Raw genomic sequence first — 20982 nt, 5'->3', positions numbered from 1 at the left:
TTAATTAAACAATTTGTATTTGCTTTAGATTGTATAAAATGATCAGTGGGTCAGGGAGGTGCCCAGTGCAAAGAGAGTACCCCGGAGTGGGGACACCCTAGCCCCTGTCCTAGGTGACCACAGCAGGGTTGGGGGTCAAGCCCCCCAGGAATCCTGGGCCCAGCCTTGTCGGGGTTTACGAGGACTCTGCCAGACAGGAGAGTGGAAGGGGAGTCCTCAAGGGCAGGGAGGCCTCTGGGTAAAGGAAGTGGGAGCGAGGACTCGGATCCTTTCGCTAGCCCACTTCACCGGGGTAGTGCAGAAGCCAGGAAAGTTCCCCACAATAGCGGGACCATTCCCCCGCTTACACAAGCAAAGCTGCAGGTCATTTTGTTAGCAGTACATTTCTCTTTGTTGATTCCCGTGTAACAGCAGTATTTTAGGTGTGTGTGTGAAATTACGATTACTTGATCTGATTTGGGTTGTGCGGATGCTGGGGTGGCGCTAATGGCCTGTGAGCTACAGAGGTCAGACTGGCTCATGGTCTCTTCTGGCCTTCAGCGCTGTGATTTAGAAGGTAATGAAGAACTTGAGAGCGAGTACTGAAAAGACCCTTAGCCGAGCTCTTCCCTTCCTGGCTCAGATTGGGTTGATTTTCATCTCTGGCTTCCCCGGTCTCGCTCATGTGGGGTTTGTATTGTCTCTTTCCCTTGTCTGTTTTGATTAGCAATATTCGGATTACCCCAGGGTTTATTTTTAATGACTGATTTTGGGCAAAAATGTTTAAGCCTCGAATTTGTACGATGGGAAACTGCGTCAAGGGAGCTTTTAATGATGTGGATTGAACATGTGCACTGCAGTAGTCTATCTGACAAAGGAACGATGAGTTCTACCGGCTGGGAGCTGACATCAGATGAATTCAGGCTGGACATAAAGCACAGGTTTGTGTTTTATTTGAACAGTGAGGGTAAGTAGACACCAGAACCACTTACCCAGGGCTGTGGTGGATACTCCATCCCTTGAAGCTTTGAAATCAAGAATGTGCATCTCTAATACATCTGCTTTAGCTCACCCACATATCATGGGATTGATTCCGAAGTTACTGGGGAAAGCCTGTGTTATGCCGGAGATGAGACTGTGTGATCAGAATGGTCCCTCTAGGAATTTATAAATAACATTTTAAATGAGTGAGCATGCATTCTTCTAGATCCCTGAATTGGGTGTGCAGTTTGGGGCTGTGCGCAGATGTGGGGGGCTACGTACCTATGCCTTGCAGATTGAGGATCTGCATATCTAAACCAGGTGTTACCTGTCCTAGTAGTTTGTACGTGCCCAGGTCATCCAAACCCGTATTCCAGTTAGGACACTCTGATGCACCCACTGCCATAAATTAGCAGCTGGGACCCCTACGTATCTAATGGGGTGAGGGGTTGCAAGCAGTAAAGGAGTGGGAGAGAGGTCTGGAAGGAGAAATAATCCACCCGAGGGCCCAAGTTGCCCCTGGGAACAGTCTTTAGGGAGCATCCAGCATCTTCTGACCTGACCCACTTATTGTGCAAATGAAAATGGGAGCTGGTCAACACAAACTTTCAATAGCAGCCACGGATTTGGGGTGCCTCTGCTTCTGGGGGGCCCAGCCTGAGACACAGTGGGCCTTGATATTTTTTTTTTCCAGAGGGTTTGAGCACAAGGAAATCCAGCTGACGTCAGTGGGAGCTGCGGGACAGTCAGTACCTCTGGGAATTGGGCCCCAATTGTCTCAAAATGGGCTCCCCAGAAAGAGAAGCCTCCAGAATCAGAGGCCAGTGCTGAAAACATGGGTCTTGCTCTTTCTAGCAGAATGTGAGGAGGAGGGAGATAGGCGTCTGACTAGGCCAGGGAGCCATTAATAAATAGGAAAGGTGCTTCTAAGGGCTGGTCCACACTATCCGCCTAATTCGGCGGGTAGAGATCGATCTTCTGGGATCGATTTATCGCGTCTCATCTGGACGCGATAGATCGATCCCAGAAGCGCTCCCCCGTCGACTGCGGAACTCCTGCTCGCCGAGAGGAGGAAGCGCTGTCGACGGGGGAGCCTGCCTGCGCCGCGTGGACCCGAAGTAAGTACTTTTAGTTCGATATAGGAAACGTCGACTTCAGCTACGCTATTCTCGTAGCTGAAGTTGCGTTTCCTATATCGATCCCCCGCCTCAGTGTGGACCAGCCCTAAGACTTCTGTTAGCCTTGGGCAGGGCCGTGTTTCCTTGTGCTCGTCGTCTGTCAGCAGCCGCCTGTGGTCTCTTGTCTCACAATTGATCATCAGCTCTTTGGGGCAGGGACCCTCTTCTTGTTCTGTGTTTGTACAGTGCCTGGCCCCAGGGGGTCATGATCCATAACTTGGGCTCCTATGAGCTACTGCAAGACCAATAATCATAAGGAACTGTTTTTGTAATAGCAGAAGGATATTTTCCATAAACCTTCCCCCACAATTTACTGTCCCTCATATACCAGTGTGTGTATATTGGGGCCCACCAATATCACTTGCTACGGGCCAAGCAACCATCACATGGGAATTGCTGTCAGTAGCTACTGACTGGGGGGATTTGAACCAGCAACATTGAGGTGACAGTAACACCTCGGTCCCTACCCTTTGTGTGGTCTCTAAGTATCTTACTGCATTAGTCTCAAGAGTCGGGGGGCCACCCTGACCAAATTCCAGCTGCCTTTCTAAAGCCTGCATCCCGCAGGTTCACCTGGGTGTGGTATTCCTGTTCCAGACTGTTACTTTGTGTGGTTAAGCAGCTGCTGCCAGGTTGCAGCCCAGAGGTGGCTGCATTTCACTGGTGGGCAAGGTGGTCCCCCTTGCTGCAGGGATGCAGGGTGCTCTGGGAGAAGTAAGATTGTTGTGTCCTCAGTTGTCTGTCTTCTCCCGCTGGCAGGATCCGTCCCCAGCTGTCAAAGGAGAAGATTGAGGGATGCCACATCTGCACTTCAGTGACGCCTGGGGAGCCCCAGGTGCTGCTGGGAAAGGACAAGGCGTTCACCTATGACTTTGTGTTCGACCTGGACACGTGGCAGGAGCGGATCTACACCACCTGCGTCAGCAAACTCATCGAGGGCTGCTTCGAAGGCTACAATGCCACTGTGCTGGCGTATGGCCAGGTACCGGCTGTCCCCGTCCTGTGTCTCGGCGGTAAACCTGGGCTGTTGCACTGAAGCCAGGCTCGGCTGTTAGCAGTTGTGGGCTATCTGGCTGCGCCAGCAAAGCCATGCGGGAAGGTGCTTGGCTGGGCCTGCAGGTCGGAGTTGAGGCTCGTTGGTGGGGTGCAGGGGCAGAGGCCCAGGGCTGGAATATTGGGGGGGCCGTGGGTTGGGATTTTGGGGCATCAACAGAGCTGTTGGGGAATAGTCAGGGAGGGGCGGGTGCAGGTTGGGTTTGGCAGCCCAGGGCTGGAGCTGCAGGGGGCTGCTCTTAGGTTGATGCGCCCTGGGGCTGTCTAAGTGCCCGTCCTGTGCCCTTTCAGACCGGCGCTGGGAAGACGTACACCATGGGCACCGGCTTTGACACAAACATCTCGGAGGAGGAGCACGGGATCATCCCGCGGGCCATCTCCCATCTCTTCAGCGGCATCGAGCGGCGCAAGCGGGCAGCGCAGGAGCGTGGCACAGCCGTGCCAGAGTTCAAAGTCAGCGCCCAGTTCCTGGAGGTGGGTGTGAGCGAGGGGGGAGCAAGCTGGGGCCCCAGAACATGAGGAGCTGCCATTCCCACACCCCGAAACAGGGTATGGGTGGGGGTGTCTGTCCCAGCGACCGCAAACCACAGCTGCTCATGCACTGCTTCAGGGGGGCACGTGCTGTGGGCCCTACATAAAATGGTGCTGACTGTTTATGTTCTGGCTTCTCTGGGAGGCAGTGGTGCTGGTTATCTGTGCCCCCTCTGTGTCTGGGAGCTGGAGGGCTGGCTCCACTGCAGTCCGTGTACTCTGCATCCACTTGTCTGCATCCAGATTTGGGCCAAAGTCCAGTTTCTGTACAAAGGATGCAGGTTTTCCCAGCCTTCCCCAGCTGAGCAGGAATTCTCAAGCGCCTTCCACCCCATCTATTGCTTCAGGCTTTCTCATCACCTTGAAAGTAACGTACTGGCCCTTCCCACCTCTTTGCCCTGTTTCTCAGTCTCCAGAGCCTAATTTTAGCATGTTCCTATCATTATCCAAACCTTTCTTATTGCACCTTTCATCTAGAACGATCCCATCATGCCTTGCAGACTGTGTACTTTGTGATTGCTTCAGCTCTTACCCACACGCAGCTAGTTCTGGGGTGGAATATGAAAAAACCAAATGCAGCATCCATCAGCAGTTCAGGACAGGAATGGGTTTAGAATGACTTATCTGGGCGAATGCAGGAAGGCTGTATATAGCTAGCCCCACTGTTCTGACAAAGTTTCTATTTTGGTAATGCCCCAAACGCATGTGGAAAAGCCAGGAGCTTTTCAAAGGATTGGCTTTGCATTTTACTTTCGGATCATGTTGATAGAGAAATGTGTGCTGTGGTATAATCGATCCAGACTATGCCATCCTTGTGTTTAGTGACTAGAGCTGGGTGAGAGGGATTTTGTGAAATCACGGAAAACCACTGTGACACTATTTTGCCAAATCACTTTTGCGTAATTTCATGGAATCCTGAAACTTGAGCTTTTTTTTTAGAATGTGTAAAATCTCAAGTGATCTGAAAACTAGTCCCACTTCAACATAGAAATGCCTCCCCTGTTGGAAAAGTGTAGAGGAGAAAGCATCTGCTGTAAGGCTATATAGCCTAGAAAGGACTGAAAGATTGGGAGCAGGGAGGTCCTGAGTCTAATCCCACTGCTGACACAGTGCCCTCAATGATCCTTGTATATCTATCCCTTCAGAGGAGTATTTTCTTGGGCTTCACAACACCTTGATGAATTAGATAAATACCAATGGTCCATTTTACAATGGAGGTACAGATAGTGACTGGCCAAAGATCAGGCAAGCCTGGGTCCGAACCAGAAGTGGATTGCACATCTCCAGATGATCAGGCCCAAACCACTAGAGCACAGAGTTCCCCCTGGAAAGTCTCTGAGCTCCATTTTCTCCATCTGGGCAAAGAGTTGAGACCCGTATGACTTCAGACCCCTGTACCTGGCTGGGTAAGTTACCCCAATAGGAAACCTTCCCGGCTTCCATGACACCCTCCTCATCTCTTCTGCCCCAGATCTGAAGCAGCCGGAAGTGCGACCGTGTTCCCAAGGATCTCTAGCCTTGGCAGGGCTTTGGCTCTTCCCTGAGTGCCTGTGAGCTGGCACGGAAGCAGGACGCGGGAAGACTTCCTGCTCATTGGCACCTCCTTTGAAATCCCTTTGTCGGGGCGAGGCTATTCTGAGTGGTGGTTAACCCTGCTTCTCATTCAGTACGGCGGGGAGTGCCCCTCCGCCAGCAGCGTTGTGTGACTGCCCAGCCCTGGGCATGAGCTATAGGATCCGACACAAGTGCTGCAGTGAACCCTGTGAGATCCCGTCTCCCCCTCCTATAGCATCTTCCCCAGAGCCAGCCAGTCCTGCTTGTGAATGCCACAGGGTGCTGGGACTCCCACCGCGTAAGTCGCCAAAGGAGATCTCGCTGTTGTCGAAACCTCCTGCTATTCAGCCTACATTTCCCTTTGCTCGATCCCTTTCCTCCCAGCGACACCCACTTTGGGAACGCCCTGTTAGAGTTTATGGGCTTGGGTAACTCCAGTGACTTCAATGAAGCTATGTCTGAGGATCTGGCCCCACTGCACTGGCATGTGGAGAGTTTGTGCAAACTTGGCCAACGCCGTGGCTGCCACGGGGTGGCTGGTGGACCCTTTACGTGGACTGAACCATCCCACCTAGGCTAAGAGGAGCTACATCTGAAAACCCTTCTCCTTGGCCTTGCTGCAGCTCTGTAGGTTCAGCACCAGAAGCCGTCCAGTCTGAAGGCCGGGCTGGCAGATGCTAGCTTCTCGGCTATAGAGAAGCTTTGACAAAGCCCAGAGGCTGCTGGGGCGACAGCAGAGACTCCAGCGCTGCAAGGGTTAATGACACTGGCAGTGCTGGAGCTGGGGGCTGCCTGCTGAGTTTATTGTGTCCTGTCTGTTTTCTGGTCAGGATATTTTTGCCTGTTAAATAGTTTCAGAAACTTAGATGTCTGGGCTTCTGGAGCCTCCAGTCCCAGCATGAGGCAGGAGTTTCCTCCAGACAAACCCCTCTGGTCTATTTCAGAGTCACCCGTTCGTATTCCCCCGGCAGGCTGTGCCCAGCCTTGCTCGCTCCAGGCGATCCACAGAATCACAGTGACCGCGAAGGCCCTAGTGTAGGCAGAGCTCAGGCTTTACCGTCGCATCATCGAGACCCAGCTGGTATCTAGCGCTTTGCCTCAGGAGAGCTCAAGGTGCTTTACAAAGGAAGATCAGTATCATGATCCCATTTTACAGATGGGCAAACTGAGGCACTGAGAGGGGGAGTCACTCACCCAGCAGGCCAGTGGCAGAGCTGGGAACAGACCAGAACCCAGGTCTCTGTAGTCCTAGGCCAGTGCTCTAGCCACTAGGCCACACTACCGGCTCCTCGGCTGGCTGGCTGGCTGCAGCTGCACGAGATGGCCAGGGTAGATAAGGCCTTCTTTAGCTGCCTGCTTGGCTGCTTTGCCAGAACATCACTACGCATGCAGGGACCGGCTCAGCTGGCCTATAGCGCCTGTCGTCTCCACGCTGAACACCCACGCTCCCTGCAAACCCAGCAGGGTAGCGCAGTCCTGTGGGGACTGGTTTGCCCCAATGTCCCCTCTCCCGCAGTGGGGTGTGCTGATAGCTGCCCTCCACCCCAGAGGTGGCTGCATCTCGGTGCCGTGGTATGCACAGCTGGAATAAAAGGTGCTCTCGTTGGGGTGATAGTGGGGGTCCGTTAAAGCTCCCGAGGCTGCCAGCATGCAAGGTAATTACCTGTGCTGTTGTTACTGCTGTGCTCTTACCCGTGTCCTGTGACCTCTCCGGGCAGGTTCATTAGAGGGGAGGCTTTACTGCTCTGGAGCTAACTTCCAGGGACAGTGGAACGGATTAGCCTTATCTTCAGAGCCGCTCTGCGGTGCTTTCCCGCTAGCCCCTGAGCTGGGATCCTTGCAATGAACTGCGTACGGGCCTAATGCCAGCCAGGTGCCAGGACTCCTGGCTTCTACCCCTGGTTCTGCCCCTGACTTGGCATGTGGCCTTGGTGAACTCACTGCTCCACTCTGTGTCCTGGGCCAGGGCCCAGACCCTGTGATCGGAACATGGCCTCCCAGCATCTCTGGCGAAGGCCGGGTGGGCGAGAGGCCCAGGTTGAGATCTGCAGCCTGTCTAGCACCACAAGCAGTGAGGCCCCAGCCCAGCTTCCTTCTGGGACTTCAGCGCACCACCCACCCTGTTAATGATTCGCTGGATTCTCGTCACTTACGCAAATGGGCAGGTCCCAGCCTGTGCCACCCATAGAACTGTCAGCCAGCCGGGCGAAGGAATGGGAGGCCAGGCACGCCCACCACTCCAGGGCAGGATCCCATCTGCAGGTGGTGGCTGGGGAAGGGGGACGGCCGGGTCACTTTACCTATCCCTCGTGTAGGGTCACAGCCTGGATCAGCCCTACGGCAGGATTTCGGAGACCTGGGGTTTTCCTCCCTGCTCTGCCATGCATGCCCAAGGTAACTCTCTGGGCACGTCCCTTGGTCTCTCTGGCCTCCGTTCCCCATCTGTACAATGAGGCGTGAGGATAAATACGGTAGATTGTTAGGTGCTTGCATATTAGGGTAAAGAGGGGCCTGTTAATATCGTAGATGGGGTGAAGCCTGTCTGTTCTACACTGCTCTGCCAAGGAGGAGCCACTACATAGCCCCTCTGGACCTGGCCTTCAGGGGGCTTCCTCTGAGCCCACCCGTTCTCCTGCCCTGTAGTGACTGGGATGGGCTCAATGCACCTGCCCTGCTGTTCTTGCCCCTTCCCCCGATTAGCCACAGGCACTAAATCCATTTCTCCTCCGCCGCCGCCTTCTGCTCAGTGCTCGCCCCTTCCATGTTGCTCCTGCTCCCAGCAGGGGAGCAGTAGCTGGGCTGGTGATACACCGCTTGCTTGCAAAGCTAATCCAGGGCAAGGTGCAGAATTGGCTCTGGCTTCCCTGCCTTTGGGGACCTCCCGGCTTGGAGCCCTAATTAGCCCCTTTCTCCACCGGGGCAGGTCAATCTGTCAGTGATGACACCCCCCACCCCCACCCCACCCCCGGCAGGCCAGGCCTGACTTGCTGGGCTCTGGATAATTACCCTGCTCGGACTCTAGTCCCAGATAACTAGGGGGACAGCAGGGTCCCCAGACGTACGGACAGTGCTGGGTGACTGACGGCCATGGCGATGGGGGGAATGCCAGGTGCGGTGAGCTGGCTCCTCGGCCTCCTGTCTGCTCTCTGAGAGCTTTTAAGGAGAGAGCAAGGCCTAGTGGGCATGGCCTGGAGCTAGGATGCCTGGGTTCTTTCTATTCCTGGTTCTGCCACTGGTTTGGCGCATGGCCTTGGGGAACTCACTGCTCCAGTCTGTGCCCTTAGCTAGGGATCATCGGGACAGCACGCTGGCACTGTGCTGCTCTGCGTGTGCTGGGTAGGGGAGGCCTTGAGGAGGGGGGGGACCCAAGAGGCATTGGGGGGGAGGTTGGGAGTACCTGGAGGAGAGGTGGGGGGGACGACCCAGGAGGCATATGGGGGAGGTCGGGTTACCTGGAGGGAGCCAGGAGGCCCCAGGGGTCTGAGCACGGCCCCTGTGCACCCCGCAGTGGCGGGAGGTAAGTTGTGAAGCCCCATGCCAGGCTCTGCAGCAAGCCTCGTGCCGCCCAGTAACCCACTGCCCTGTCTCCCTCCCCCACAGCTCTACAACGAGGAGATCCTGGACCTGTTCGACAGTGCCCGGGACCCTGACTCCCGCCACCGCAAGTCCAACATCAAAATCCATGAGGATGCCAGCGGCAGCATCTACACCACGGGTGTCACCTCCCGCCTCATCAGCTCCCAGGATGAGGTGGGTGACGCCCGGGACCTGGCTGCTGCGGGGGGGTCGGCTGCTCTGGATCGCCGGAGAGCGGGCAGGGGCAGAATGGAGGGGCCGGGTGCTGTGAGGGGCAGAGCCCCCAGTGACGACAAGGGGAGTCAGGAGCTAGCGTGCCCCAGCCCCAGGGCAGAAGCTCTCCTAGCCAGCTGTCCGAGGCTCTGGCTGCCGCCGCCCTGGGACAGACACACTCAGGGTGTGGCATTGACATGTGCCCGGCTGATGCGCCCCTGGGTGGCATCAGGGCACTGCACCAGGATGCCGAACGCTTTGGATTTTCCTGTGGTGGCTTCGCGGTACAACTGTGCCCCTGCTCCCAAAGCTGGTCTGGAGGGGCGGAGGGGGATGGACTGTGAATGGATTTTCCCCCCCCCCCCAAAAACTGCTCTACTAGCCCCCCCTCGAAGGAGAATTGTCCCCCTGCTGATCCCAGCCCTCTCCTGTTGCCCACACTCAGCAGCCCCCCTTGCAGCAAGAAGGGAGCCCAGCTTGGACAGAGTTAACTCTCTCCTTGCCAGTCCCCAGAGGGGAGGGATAGCTCAGTGGTTTGAGCATTGGCCTGCTAAACCCAGGGTTGTGAGCTCAATCCTTGAGGGAGCCATTTAGGGAACTGGGGTAAAAATCTTTCTGGGGATTGGTCCTGCTTTGAGCAGGGGGTTGGACTAGATGACCTCCTGAGGTCCCTTCCAACCCTGATATTCTATGATTCACTCCCTACCCCTTCAATCTGTGTGCTTGGATCCTTCCTTCTCTCCAGGCCCCCGCTCCTGCCCTCTGTGCCATGTGGTGCAGGGCCTAGCGAGAGCCATCCCGCTGGCATCCTCAGTGCCCACGTGCTCGTCCCCTGTTACCCGAGGGCAGGCGTCTGGGCTCCATGCCCAGCCCTCCCATGCCCCCTTGTGTCGTTGGCACGTGGTACCTGTCTCCCATGGGAGCAGCGTCCTGGGGCGAAGGGGGGGTGGGAATGCAGCCCCCATCCTGTAGCGCCGGGGCGAGGGAATCGCTCACCTAGCACGCAGTACGAGCCGTTTGTTAACCAGGCATCGCTGCAGGAGGCTCTGGTCCCAGGGGAGATGAGTCAGGCCCAAAGACAGGACTGTGAGCACGTGAAGCCGGGACGCGTCTCTACTGCTGCCTCAAGTGGGTAGCTCCTGGCACAAGCGCATGGAGGGGGTTGGTCCTGGAGAAGCCCTTGCCCTGTGCGTTGTCTGTGAGCGGGAACGTCTCCCAGCCACTGGGGATAGCAGAAACGACCCTCAGGACCTGGAGGTCAAATGCCTCCTCTGCTGCCCCTGGACACTTCGTGTGCAGCAGAGAGCACAGGGGGCAGCGTAGATCAGTGCTTAGGACTCTGGGCTGGGCCCTGGGAGAGCTGGGTTGTTACCCACCGGGCCACTTGCTGCGGCGTAACCTTTGCAAGTCCCTTCTCTGTCAGTTGCGTGGGGCTGGGGCTGGGGTGGTCTCTCAGCATTTGTACAGCACCTAGCACACCAGGGCCTCGGTCTGTAGAGTGTCACGTTACTCGCCATGGCTGTGCATGGGCGGGTTCCCAATCCCGTCTCCGAGCACACAGACCCTGAGTTAGCCTCCGCCCTGGCCTCTTGCCTGGGGTTTGGCTTTCCTGGTGACTCGTGAGCGGGGCTGTTCCGGGGTCTCCCTACAGTGCCTGCTCCCTTGTTCCCTGTGGCCACTGGGCAGGGATCTCCCAGCGCGGGGCCCTGGCACCCGGGCCTGGATGGCTCGGCAGGAGAGCCTGCATGCCATGCAGGGGCTCGGCTGCCCCCATCCCAGGGTGACTATGGCACATTGACCTAGGGTGCGCTCCCCACTCTGGCATCTCCCCACCTCCCAGCAGGCTGGGGTGGACATTTCTTTGAACCCTTTCCTTGTTGTTGCAGCTGATCCAGTGCCTGAAGCAGGGAGCTCTGTCCCGCACAACCGCCAGCACCCAGATGAATGTCCAGAGCTCCCGCTCCCACGCCATCTTCACCATCCACCTGTGCCAAATGCGAGTCTGTGCCCAGCCCGACCTGGTGAGACTGCGCGAGAGGGACAGGGGAGCGCCCTTCGCCCCACAGCACGGCAGGCGTGAGCCGCTGTCAGGCTAGTTCCTACGTCTCCCTGCCACGTGCTGGTTGACAGCGGAGCCGCAGCGGGCTGCTCTGCGAGGGGGCGGGTTGGGATCTATCATAGCAGAGGGATAAAGCCCCGTTCCCCTGCGGGAGGCGCTGACGCTGCAGCCTGTCTGCTTGCCAGGTGACCGGCCTTCCAGAGGGATCCCAGGCCACCAGCGAGTACGAGACCCTCACCGCCAAGTTCCACTTCGTCGACCTGGCTGGCTCGGAGAGGCTGAAGCGGACGGGAGCTACGGGCGAGAGAGCCAAGGAGGGCATCTCCATCAACTGCGGCCTGGTAGGCTCTTAGCGGGTGGAGGAGACTGGGACAGGCTGCAGTGGATATAAAGGGGCTGCTGGACACAGACAGACCCTGCCTGGCTCACTAGCTCCCAGACTGAGCCACCACGGGTCACCACTAGGGGTCGCGCGGTGGACTCGGTGGTGAGGGATGGGGCAACTAGCTGCGCTACCCAGCACTGTCCCCAGTAGGGGTAGATTCCTGGATCTGGGGGCTCAGGAATAACGTGGAGGCAGGAGAGGGGCTGCACACTGGCTGGCTGGTATAGCTGCACTGACTGGCTGCTAGTGCATTGGTCCAGAGCCCCCCGCTCCCTGGAAAGAGGTGGCTCTGATCACCCTGAACTTTGTTTTCTACAGGGAGGGGCCCTCCCCAGCACGGGGCGAAAACTCAGTCCCTTCCGTTTTTTGTTGGCAGCTGGCGTTGGGAAACGTCATAAGCGCCCTTGGAGACCAGAGCAAGAAAGCGGTGCACGTACCCTACCGAGACTCCAAACTGACCCGGCTCCTCCAGGACTCGCTTGGGGGGAACAGGTAACAGGCACCCTGAGCCAGGGCGTGGGGTCACCCAGCGGGTGTCCGCTTCAGCTGGGTGTGTGTGACCCAGAATGGAAGAGCTGTGCCCTCGCTGGGTCTGCACCCTGGGAGTGTTGCCTGAGGCGGGTGGGGGATTTCTGAGTAACAGGAGGGCCGGTCGGGCTCAGGGATGGACCTGAAGTGCCGTGTGGGTTTCCTGGGGTGGCGTGTTGCTGAGGGTCCGGTGGAGTCTCCATAGTGACTTTTCGAAGGTAATTATCTCGGCTCTCTTGGTCCCGGGCCCCAGACGCAATTAGGCAGCTTTCGTGGAATTAGCTCTTGCAAAATGCGTCTGAGCCCTTCGTGATCTGGGACTTGGCAGCTGAGTTTCCCAGCACGGGATTGCTCTAATCCCTCCCCCTTCCTGTCTCAGTGATGCCCCGAATGCCCTGCCGTGGGCTGCCCGGGGTGGCGACTCCCTGAACACCACTTTGTAATGAGCAGGGGAGGCCACCCGGGGTTCTCTTTGCCAGCGCAAAGCAGGCTGCTGCCTGAGCCACACTCCCAGCCTGTGCCGGCCCAGGGTGGAAGGGGCCCACACCCCGTTTATAAAGTAAATAAAGGCCAAAGGGGGTTGTGGCTGGAGCTGCCAATAGGCACCCATGTGCCAGCGTTGGAATTGGCTGATCTGACGTGGCCCAGGTGCTGCATTGTTTGATGGCAGCTCCAGCTGACCCCGTTGGCTCTCCGTCCTCCCTAGCCAAACCATCATGATCGCCTGCATCAGCCCCTCTGACCGGGACTTCATGGAGACCTTAAACACGCTCAAGTACGCCAACCGGGCTCGCAACATCAAGAACAAGGTGGTGGTGAACCAGGACAAAACCAGCCAGCAGATCAGCGCCCTGCGGGCCGAGATCGCCCGCCTCCAGATGGAGCTCATGGAGTACAAGGCGGTAAGGGGCGGCTGAGCAGGCGAAGCCTCGTGTGTGTACGGCCCACTCGGGTCACCAGCGAGGATCGAACCCAGGACCTTCCACGCCGGCCCCTGCCGCTTGGGCTAATGGAGTAACTCCACTAACTGAGTTTGTGGCAGGCTGTTGTGGTTGCTGGGGCTGGCTGCTAGAGGGAGACCTACTTGCATGTACAAAGCCTGGGTATGACCTGGACTCCTCGCTGTCACAGGTTCAAATCCCAGCTGTAGCAACTCAGCCTCGAATGGCATGGGGAAAGTATTCCTGCCTCCCCTGCACAGATCTGGCCCCATACTGTGTGTACAGCTACTCCTCTGCTGGCCTTGGCCAGCACCATGCCCTCCTGGGTGCGGTGTATGCTGTGGCACTGGGCTCCACCCCACTGGGCTCCACTCCACTGGGCTCCACAGATGGCTGTGTTTCAATGGTGCTGTAGTTTGTGGGTAGGATGCAAGGGACTATGGCGAGGTAGGCTGTTAAAGGGCTGTATGTCATGTCTGAACAGGGAGAAGGCTTCAGGGTATCTTTCGGAGCTGGGAAGGCACCTCCTGCTTTATATCCCTGTCCTGTGGGCATATCAGACATCCTGCTTCATGCTGAGCTTGTCTGGACTGGTTTCCCATGAGCACCAGCCCTTAAGCAGCCAGAGGTTGCTATTGAGCTGAGTCATGTATCTCCCCAGCCCGAGAGGAAGGATGGCCCAGTGGTCATGGCACTGGCCTGGGACTTGGGAGCCCTGCGTTCAATTCCTTGCTCTGCCACAGACTCCCCGTGTGACCTTGGGCAACTCCCTTAGCCTCAGGGCCTCAATCCCCATCTGCCCAGCCGGGGTCAGAGCACTGCCCTGCCCACTGGGGGTGCATGAGGGTAAATGCATTAAACTGGGAGGTGCTCAGCTCCTGCCATCATGGGGCTCAGATCAGAACCTTACCTGAGTAAAAGGCACTTACAGCATGTCAGCTGCTCCCTGTTTCTGCCGTCCCCCGAGCACGGCCTTCCCACGGGCACGCCTGCCATTTTTTGAGTCTCTACCTTTTCCCTGCTCCTCTTGCTGTGACCCATCTTTAAGGTGACCATATTTCCCACAGGGAAACCAGAACACCCCGTGGGGCTGGCCTGAGCCCCTCCTCCTCCTCCCCCGCCCCCCACGGGGCTGCCTCGAGCCACTCGCCTGAGTCCCTCCCCCCATGTGGGGCTGGCCTGAGCCACTCACGCGAGCCCCCCTCCCTGTGCAGAGGGTAGGCAGGGCTGGGGCGAGCAGCAAAGCACATATGGGATAGGTCGACTATTTCCCAAAGGCTGGGGCTGGCGTCGCTGCTCACCCGAGCCCTGCCTGCCCCCTGCTGGATCCCGGCCTCCCCCCCACGTTCCTCTGCACCCCACTTTCTTGACAAAACTGGGTGTTTGTCCCGTTTGCCCTTGGAGACAAATGCCCACTTTTGCCAAAAAAAAAGTCGGGACGCCCGGGACATGGCTTAAAAAAGGGACTTGTCCCAGCCGAAACGGGACGTAGGGTTACCCTACCCATCTTCCTCAGTGCGGCGCCATTGAGCACGTGGCCGGCTGGGTTCGGCCAGGGCTGACGGACGCTGTGGCTTTGCCCTCTCTGCATCTCCCTTTCTCCTCTCCCCGCAGGGCAAACGTGTGATCGGGGAGGACGGCGCCGAGGGCTACAGTGACTTGTTCCAGGAGAACGCCATGCTCCAGAAGGAGAATGCCACCTTGCGCATGAGGGTGAAGGCCATGCAGGAGGCCATTGATGCCATCAACAGCCGGGTCACCCACCTGATGAGCCAGGAGGCCAATTTGATACTGGCCAAGGCAGGTGAGGATGGGCACCTCCGGAGGACGTGTATGCGAGGTGGGGCATGCGGATCGGTCCCACGAAAATTACAGCCACCCCGGAGCTCAGGTCCAAGGGCAGCTGAGTGGCAGCCCAGCTGCTAGGAGTTTCTGATCTAGTCCGTGATCCTAATTCTGTCCCTCCAGGTGATGGCAACGAGGCCATCGGCGCCCTGATCCAGAACTACATCCGGGAGATCGAGGAGCTCAGGTGGGCGTGGGCCACGTTCTCTCCTTCCGCCCGTCTGGGGGGGCCACGTATCGCGTGCAGCTTGAGAGGACCTGCAAAGAGGCAGTGCGGGCTAGCGGGGGGGCTGCTGACCTGGGGCTCTGGAGGCCCAGATTCCCTCTCTGGCTCTGCCGCTCCCGGTGCCGCGGGCACTGGGTTCAAATAGTAGGCTGGCATCGCAGCTCTGCCAATGACCTTGGGCAAGTCACTTCCCCTCTCTCTTGCCTTTGGTCTGATGCGACCATTTAGATTGTCGGCACTTTGGGGCAGCGCCCGTCTCACGGGTGTGTGCAGCACCTGGCACAACAGGGCCTTGATCCCGTCTCTCTCGGTGCTGCTGAAATATAAATAAAAGCCCCACATTCGAGATGGAAATGTCTCCATCCTGTAGGGCGTCCTGTCCGGCCCTTGTGCTCCCAAGCTTTCTCTGGAGCCTTGGCTGATCCAGACTTAAATGCCTCCCAGGGGTACATTGAAATGCAGTCTGATAGCTAGTGCTGCTCATAAATGTGGATTCCGTGCTGGAGAAACTGACAACCCCGGAGACAGGAATCCCCTCACTCATTCTGGGCCAGATTCTCAGCTGGTGTAAAATCAGCTTTGTCCCACTGGGGTCCCTGGAGCAATGCCGATTTACCCCCCTCCCGCTGAGGATCCAGACCCCTGTCCGTAATGCTAGAAAACAGAGGTGCCCCACCCTGTCTAGCGCAGCCGCTGCTGAAGATTAACCCTTAGGCTGCCATGTCAGCGTATCACCGTGGCTGTTGAGAACTGGCTGTCGGCCATAGGGTTGCTTCTCTCCCGTTAGCGTTCAGGCCTGGTGGGAAGCCCTGGGGCCTTTGTGACGAGGCCTGGGCTGCATTGCCATCTAAGGGAAGGCACTAAATCCGTGAAGTGGCATCTGCTGTGACTCTTTGCTCCCACAAGAGGCATGCAGATGGTTAGTGGTGGCCATGCCAGCTTTCCTTCCCTGCGATGTCCTTCTGCAGCCCCCCTCCCCGGGAGCAGAGCCCTGAGCCCCTTTGACCAAGCTGAGCGAGGGCAGTTTAGGTTCCAGACACACACTCTCCCGGTCACCCCTCCTTAGAGGTTGGGGGGAGGGGGTGTCTTTTCCCCTGGGGTGTCTGGACATCTGCCCAGGGCAGCAGATCTCCGTAACCAAAAGCCCCTCCGATCCCCAGGACAAAGCTCTTGGAGAGCGAAGCCATGAACGAGTCGCTCCGCCGGAGTCTGTCGCGGGTCTCCTCCAGGCCCCCGTACTCCCTGGGCTCGTCTCCAGGCCCAGGCCTGGGGGCGCTCAGCAGCCCCGTGGTCTCCATGGAGGCAGAGGCCACCGAAGTCCTCCGGCGGGCCAAGCAGGACCTGGAGCGGCTGAAGAAGGAGACCAGGCAGCGGAGGAAGAGGTGATGGCCAACTCCTTGCTGGGGACAGAGGGGGGGGGGGCTGTTCTGGGTGCTCCCACCCCTGGCTCTTCATTATTATGGCTATTGGGATGCCCACTTCTCCCTTGGCTTCCAGCCCTGGCACCCTCCAGCCCCCATCAGCCCTGCTGGTCCAGACATTGTCCTGCCCCATCCCTGGGAAGCCAAAGCCATACAGCAGAGAATCAGGACTCCTGGGTTCTTTTCTCAGCTCTGCCTCTGACGTGCCACATGACCTTGGGTGAGTCCCTTCCCCTCCTTGTGCCTCAGTCTCCCCATCTGGTAACACTGCCTGGCCCGTCTCTCTGGAGGGCAGTGAAGCTGGGTTCCTGAAGGGCTCTGAGATGGAGGGTGTTGGGGATGTATGGTCTAAGGGGACCGTGTGCCAGGGCTCCCCTGTCACCGGGGTTCATCCCGTCTCTTCCTGGCAGCCCGGAGAAGGAGGCCTTTAAGAAGAGGCCAAAGCTGCAGCAGGAGAACGGGGAGGAGACGGACGAGAACGAGGAGGTGAGGGAGGCTTCCCCCGTGGAGTGGGGGGTGGGAGCCCGGTTGCTAGCCAGAATGCCAGCGGCCTTCTCTGTGCCTCGCCGGCGCTTGGGGCAGCTGTGTCCTGCCGCACCCCTCCGTGAATGGGGCTCGGCCCGTCAGGTCAGACCAGTGCTTCCGAATCCGTGTCCCCCGCGGCCTCCTTCCGTGCTTGGCCCTCAGGCCCCGGGCTCCTGGGTGTTAGATGGGAGCGGAGTTCTGTGGGAACACGGGAAACGATCGCTCTATCATCGTGGGCGACTCTGCCATGTGGTTTGACACGTGAGACTCTCCACATTGGCTGGAGGCAGACCTGATGTGTAAATGCCCCTCTGTCCTGAGCACTAGCGGGCGTGATGGCCGAGCGCCTGCCCGGTGGAAGCCCCCTGACCATGTCCCATCCCACTGCAGGAAGAAGTTCCCAAAGAAGGGGATGAGCCAGACCTTCAGCAAGGCGGCCCGGCTCAAGTGGCAGTCGCTGGAGCGGCGCATCTTTGACGTCGTCATGCAGAGGATGACCATCGTCAACCTGGAGGCAGACATGGAGCGGCTGATCAAGGTGAGGTGTGGGGGGCAGTGCCCTGGTGGGGATTGGATGGCCTGAGCATGACCGAGGGCCAGGAGTGCTGGGAGGCTGCTGGCACCTGGACGGCGCCGGCTGAGGCGTTTCCTTCCCACCCGCCCCCCAGAAACGCGAGGAGCTGGCGCTGCTGCAGGAGGCACTGCAGGGGAAGAGGGGAAAGCTGCAGGCGGAGAGCCCAGAGGAGCAGAAGGGCCTGCAGGAGCTGAACGAGGAGATCGAGGTGCTGACAGCCAACATCGACTACATCAACGACAGTATCGCCGACTGCCAGGCCACCATCATGCAGCTGGAGGAGACCAAGGTGCCGGGGGAGGGGGCCTGCAGGCGGGGGCAAGGTGCAGGGGGTCTGTATATGGGGAGTTGGTCTCACGGGAGGGGGAGCGGGGGAGATCACCCCAGGGCATTGTGTGCTGTAAGGGAAAGGGGGTGCTCTGGGGGCTGGTTGATAGTTGGGGTGGGGGCTGGGCGTGAGCAGGAGGCTGGCTGGCTGGACTCTTCCTCTAGGCAGTTTAAGCATAAGGGGTGCAGGAGGCAGGTTTGCAGGGTCCTCTTGCTTTCTAAGCTCCAACTTCTGGGCTGAAACGTTCTGTCGTGGGTCACGCAGGGAGTCAGGGCCGAGCTGGCTCCCTGCTCTTAGCCCCCAGAGCTCGCCCCCTCCCTACAGAAACGTCACAGAGCAGCTGTTGCAGTCTGGCTGCTTTCTCTGCTTGTTTGCTGATGACGGCTGTATAAGGCCCAGTTCAGCAGGTGCCTGAGCACTCACGGGGCTGGTGCGATAGGCTGCCGTAGGCCCGTGGGCGCCAGGCTTGGCTTGGACCAGCAGAGGCCAAGAATCAGCCCTCTTCAGCTGCACGGTCTGCAAGGCCGGGGCCAGGATTTAGGAGGCCCCTAATATGTTGGTCCGCCAGGGTCTCCATCGGTGCTGGATGGTTTGTTTGTGGAAGGGACGGCTGCGGAGAGCATGATGTCCACCACCAGCTGCTAGGCCCAACAGCCCTGATGGGAGTTCTGCACATGCTGGAGTCAGTGGAAGCCCTGTCCGTACCATGGGACAAATGTACCCATGGTGTACCCAGTGCTGCGGGCAAGGCGTGGTCTAGCCATGCTCAATCCTCTCTGTGTGCACAGAAAAACCCATGTCAGCACCAGGCTCCAGCCTGGGTCGCCGCCAAACATGCTTAGAACTTGGGCTTTCTCCATTCCCTGCGTATACGGCAACACAACCTCCTGTGAGAAACTGCCTCGACCCAGCCCAGTTCCACAGTGGCGTTCCTGTAGCCTAGACCGAAGCCAAGCACGGGGGGCAGCCCGGTATTCAGAGCCAACTCCAGGTGTAGCCACGAGAGAGGGTTGAAGATGCTGTTTGCTTTTGTAGGAAATCTCAAACCCTTTTAGTTTTTCTTTTGAAATTTCCCAGGGGGAAGAAAAAATCAGTTTCTCCTCTTCCCCCACCCCCCCGCCCCACCCCCTGAGAAACTGGAATTTTTGTGGTTTTTGAAAATCAGTTTTGATGGTTTAAGGCAAAAAAATTGGGGGTCTTGGGAAAGAGTTTCCCTATTCTGAAACCGCGAACTTGTGCTGAAAGCTATTGTCAAACATTGAGTCTCTTTTCTGATGTCAAATGTTTGTAAAGGGAGGGTGGGATTTTGACCAAAAAGGAAATTTTTGTTTAATCAAATATTTCCACAGAGAAAGAATAGCCTAATAATGAGGCCTTTCTCCCTGGCACCTGTCGGGTGTCTGTGCTGCAAGGAAAACCCCACAGCACAAGTCTCACAGCCTGGATCCATTGCCTTGGGCTCGCAGGGCTACGGGGCTAAAACGAAGAGTGTAGACATTCGCACAAGGGCTGGAGCCTGGGCTCTGGAGGGTCTCGGAGCCCATGAGCGGGAATGTCTACACTGCTACTTTTAGCCCCGTAGTGCAAGCCCGAATCCTTTGGCCAGAGGCTCGCTGCTGTGGGTTTTTCTTTGCTGTGTGGACGCACCGTTAATGACATGTGGGGTCTGACCCAGGTTCAGCACAGTGTAGCTCTCTGCTCCCCTCCTAGCAGCTGGAGGTCGTAAACAAGTTTTTAGTATATGTCTACGCTTAATCTGCTACAGCTGCAAGGCTTTAGGTGTAGACGCTCCCCGTCGGAGTAGGTAATCCACCTCCCAAGGAGGTGGCTGTTTAGTTCGGTCGGCAGAGCTACACTCTCCGGGATCGGGGGGCAGGGGGCAGGATTTTCACACCCTGGAGAGACATAGCTATGCTGGTATAAGTTCCCAGTGTAAACCTGCCCTTGGTCTGCTCTGGTCACCTGGCTAGCGAGCAGCTCCTGCCATCCAGGCGGTAGAAGCTCCTCTTCTTTAGATCCGCAGGTGTGTGGTTCAGGCCCCATAGATGGCCCAATCAGGGGCCTGGTTCCAGGCACACATCCAGTGCGAGTGCTCATGCACAGTATTGGCATGCAAGTCGTCTTCCCCGCCGCCTGCTCGCAGAGCACCTGTGTCCCTGCCGGCGTCAGCCAGTCAAGGAAACCCCCCCCTGTTCCGTGGCGCTGGTGTCTCTGCTGGCCCTCTGCTTTCTGCCCTTCACCGCCCTCAGCGCCGTTCTAATTCCCCTCCCTCGGGGCCTCTCCTGCACCGTAGGAGGAGCTGGACTCCACCGACACCTCCGTGGTCATCAGCTCCTGCTCCTTGGCCGAGGCACGCCTCCTGCTGGACAACTTCCTCAAGGCTTCCATCGATAAGGTCAGGCAAAGGGCCTTCCAGTGGGGGTGCAGCTCTGGGGGGCGGGTCGCAGAACATGGGATCCCAGGAGGCCCCCTGTTGGGGTGGGATCACAATTGCTGCAGGTCAGGTTTGGAGCCAGGGCTATTTGGCTGCGCCTGGGGCATCCTTTGTGCGTGGGTGAGGGAGACTGAGAGGCTGGCCTGGCCTGTGTGCTGTTGGACCCAGGGCGGGGAATGGGTTACAAGCAGCAGCTGAGTGAGGCTGGTGTGGAACTTGCATCTGTGCCCAGGGACAGGGATTGAAGCCAGGAGCTGATTCCCCATCCCACCCACTGGCCCGTCCTGTGTGCTGGACGGAAGGTAACCTCCTGCTCCCGCCAAACAGGGGCTGCAGGTGGCTCAGAAAGAAGCCCAGATTCGCCTGCTGGAAGGGCGCCTGAGACAAACGGATGTGACCGGCTCCTCCCAGAACCATGTGATCCTGGATGCCCTGCGGGAGAAAGCGGAGTCCCACCCCGAGCTGCAGGCGCTCATCCACAACGTGCAGCAAGGTGGGTGCTGGGCTCTTCCCTCCTGGGGACCCCCGTGAGTACTGGGCATTGGCTGGCAAAGCAGCCGGCAGTGGGGCCTGGGGCTGGCAGCAGCTGGGAAGGCTTGGGGTGTTTCCCTGCCCCTACAGATGGCACGTCTGCCCATTGGGACAGATGGA

At 58.1% G+C, this 20982-nt stretch overlaps 1 protein-coding gene across 1 annotated transcript in view; it reads left to right on the top strand.

Moving 5' to 3' along the window:
- Window positions 1–861: 861 nt before the first annotated feature.
- Window positions 862–20982, top strand: part of LOC135877884 (kinesin-like protein KIF21B) — a 61305-nt gene continuing 41184 nt past the window's right edge. Inside the window, exons 1-17 of the mRNA XM_065403412.1 lie at window positions 862–920; window positions 2898–3120; window positions 3483–3665; window positions 8877–9026; window positions 10952–11145; window positions 11345–11465; window positions 11886–12001; window positions 12744–12939; window positions 14593–14782; window positions 14947–15010; window positions 16210–16431; window positions 16881–16956; window positions 17180–17256; window positions 17386–17533; window positions 17664–17858; window positions 20191–20292; window positions 20659–20824. Of these exons, the coding sequence (XP_065259484.1) occupies window positions 862–920; window positions 2898–3120; window positions 3483–3665; window positions 8877–9026; window positions 10952–11145; window positions 11345–11465; window positions 11886–12001; window positions 12744–12939; window positions 14593–14782; window positions 14947–15010; window positions 16210–16431; window positions 16881–16956; window positions 17180–17256; window positions 17386–17533; window positions 17664–17858; window positions 20191–20292; window positions 20659–20824 (2482 nt within the window). The remainder of the gene's footprint in view (window positions 921–2897; window positions 3121–3482; window positions 3666–8876; window positions 9027–10951; window positions 11146–11344; window positions 11466–11885; window positions 12002–12743; window positions 12940–14592; window positions 14783–14946; window positions 15011–16209; window positions 16432–16880; window positions 16957–17179; window positions 17257–17385; window positions 17534–17663; window positions 17859–20190; window positions 20293–20658; window positions 20825–20982) is intronic.

The sequence above is a fragment of the Emys orbicularis genome, chromosome 4, assembly GCF_028017835.1.
Source record: "Emys orbicularis isolate rEmyOrb1 chromosome 4, rEmyOrb1.hap1, whole genome shotgun sequence".
In the NCBI taxonomy this organism is placed as follows: domain Eukaryota; kingdom Metazoa; phylum Chordata; order Testudines; family Emydidae; genus Emys; species Emys orbicularis.
Note: the sequence above shows the minus strand (reverse complement) of the source record. Positions and strands in the feature narration are given on the sequence as shown.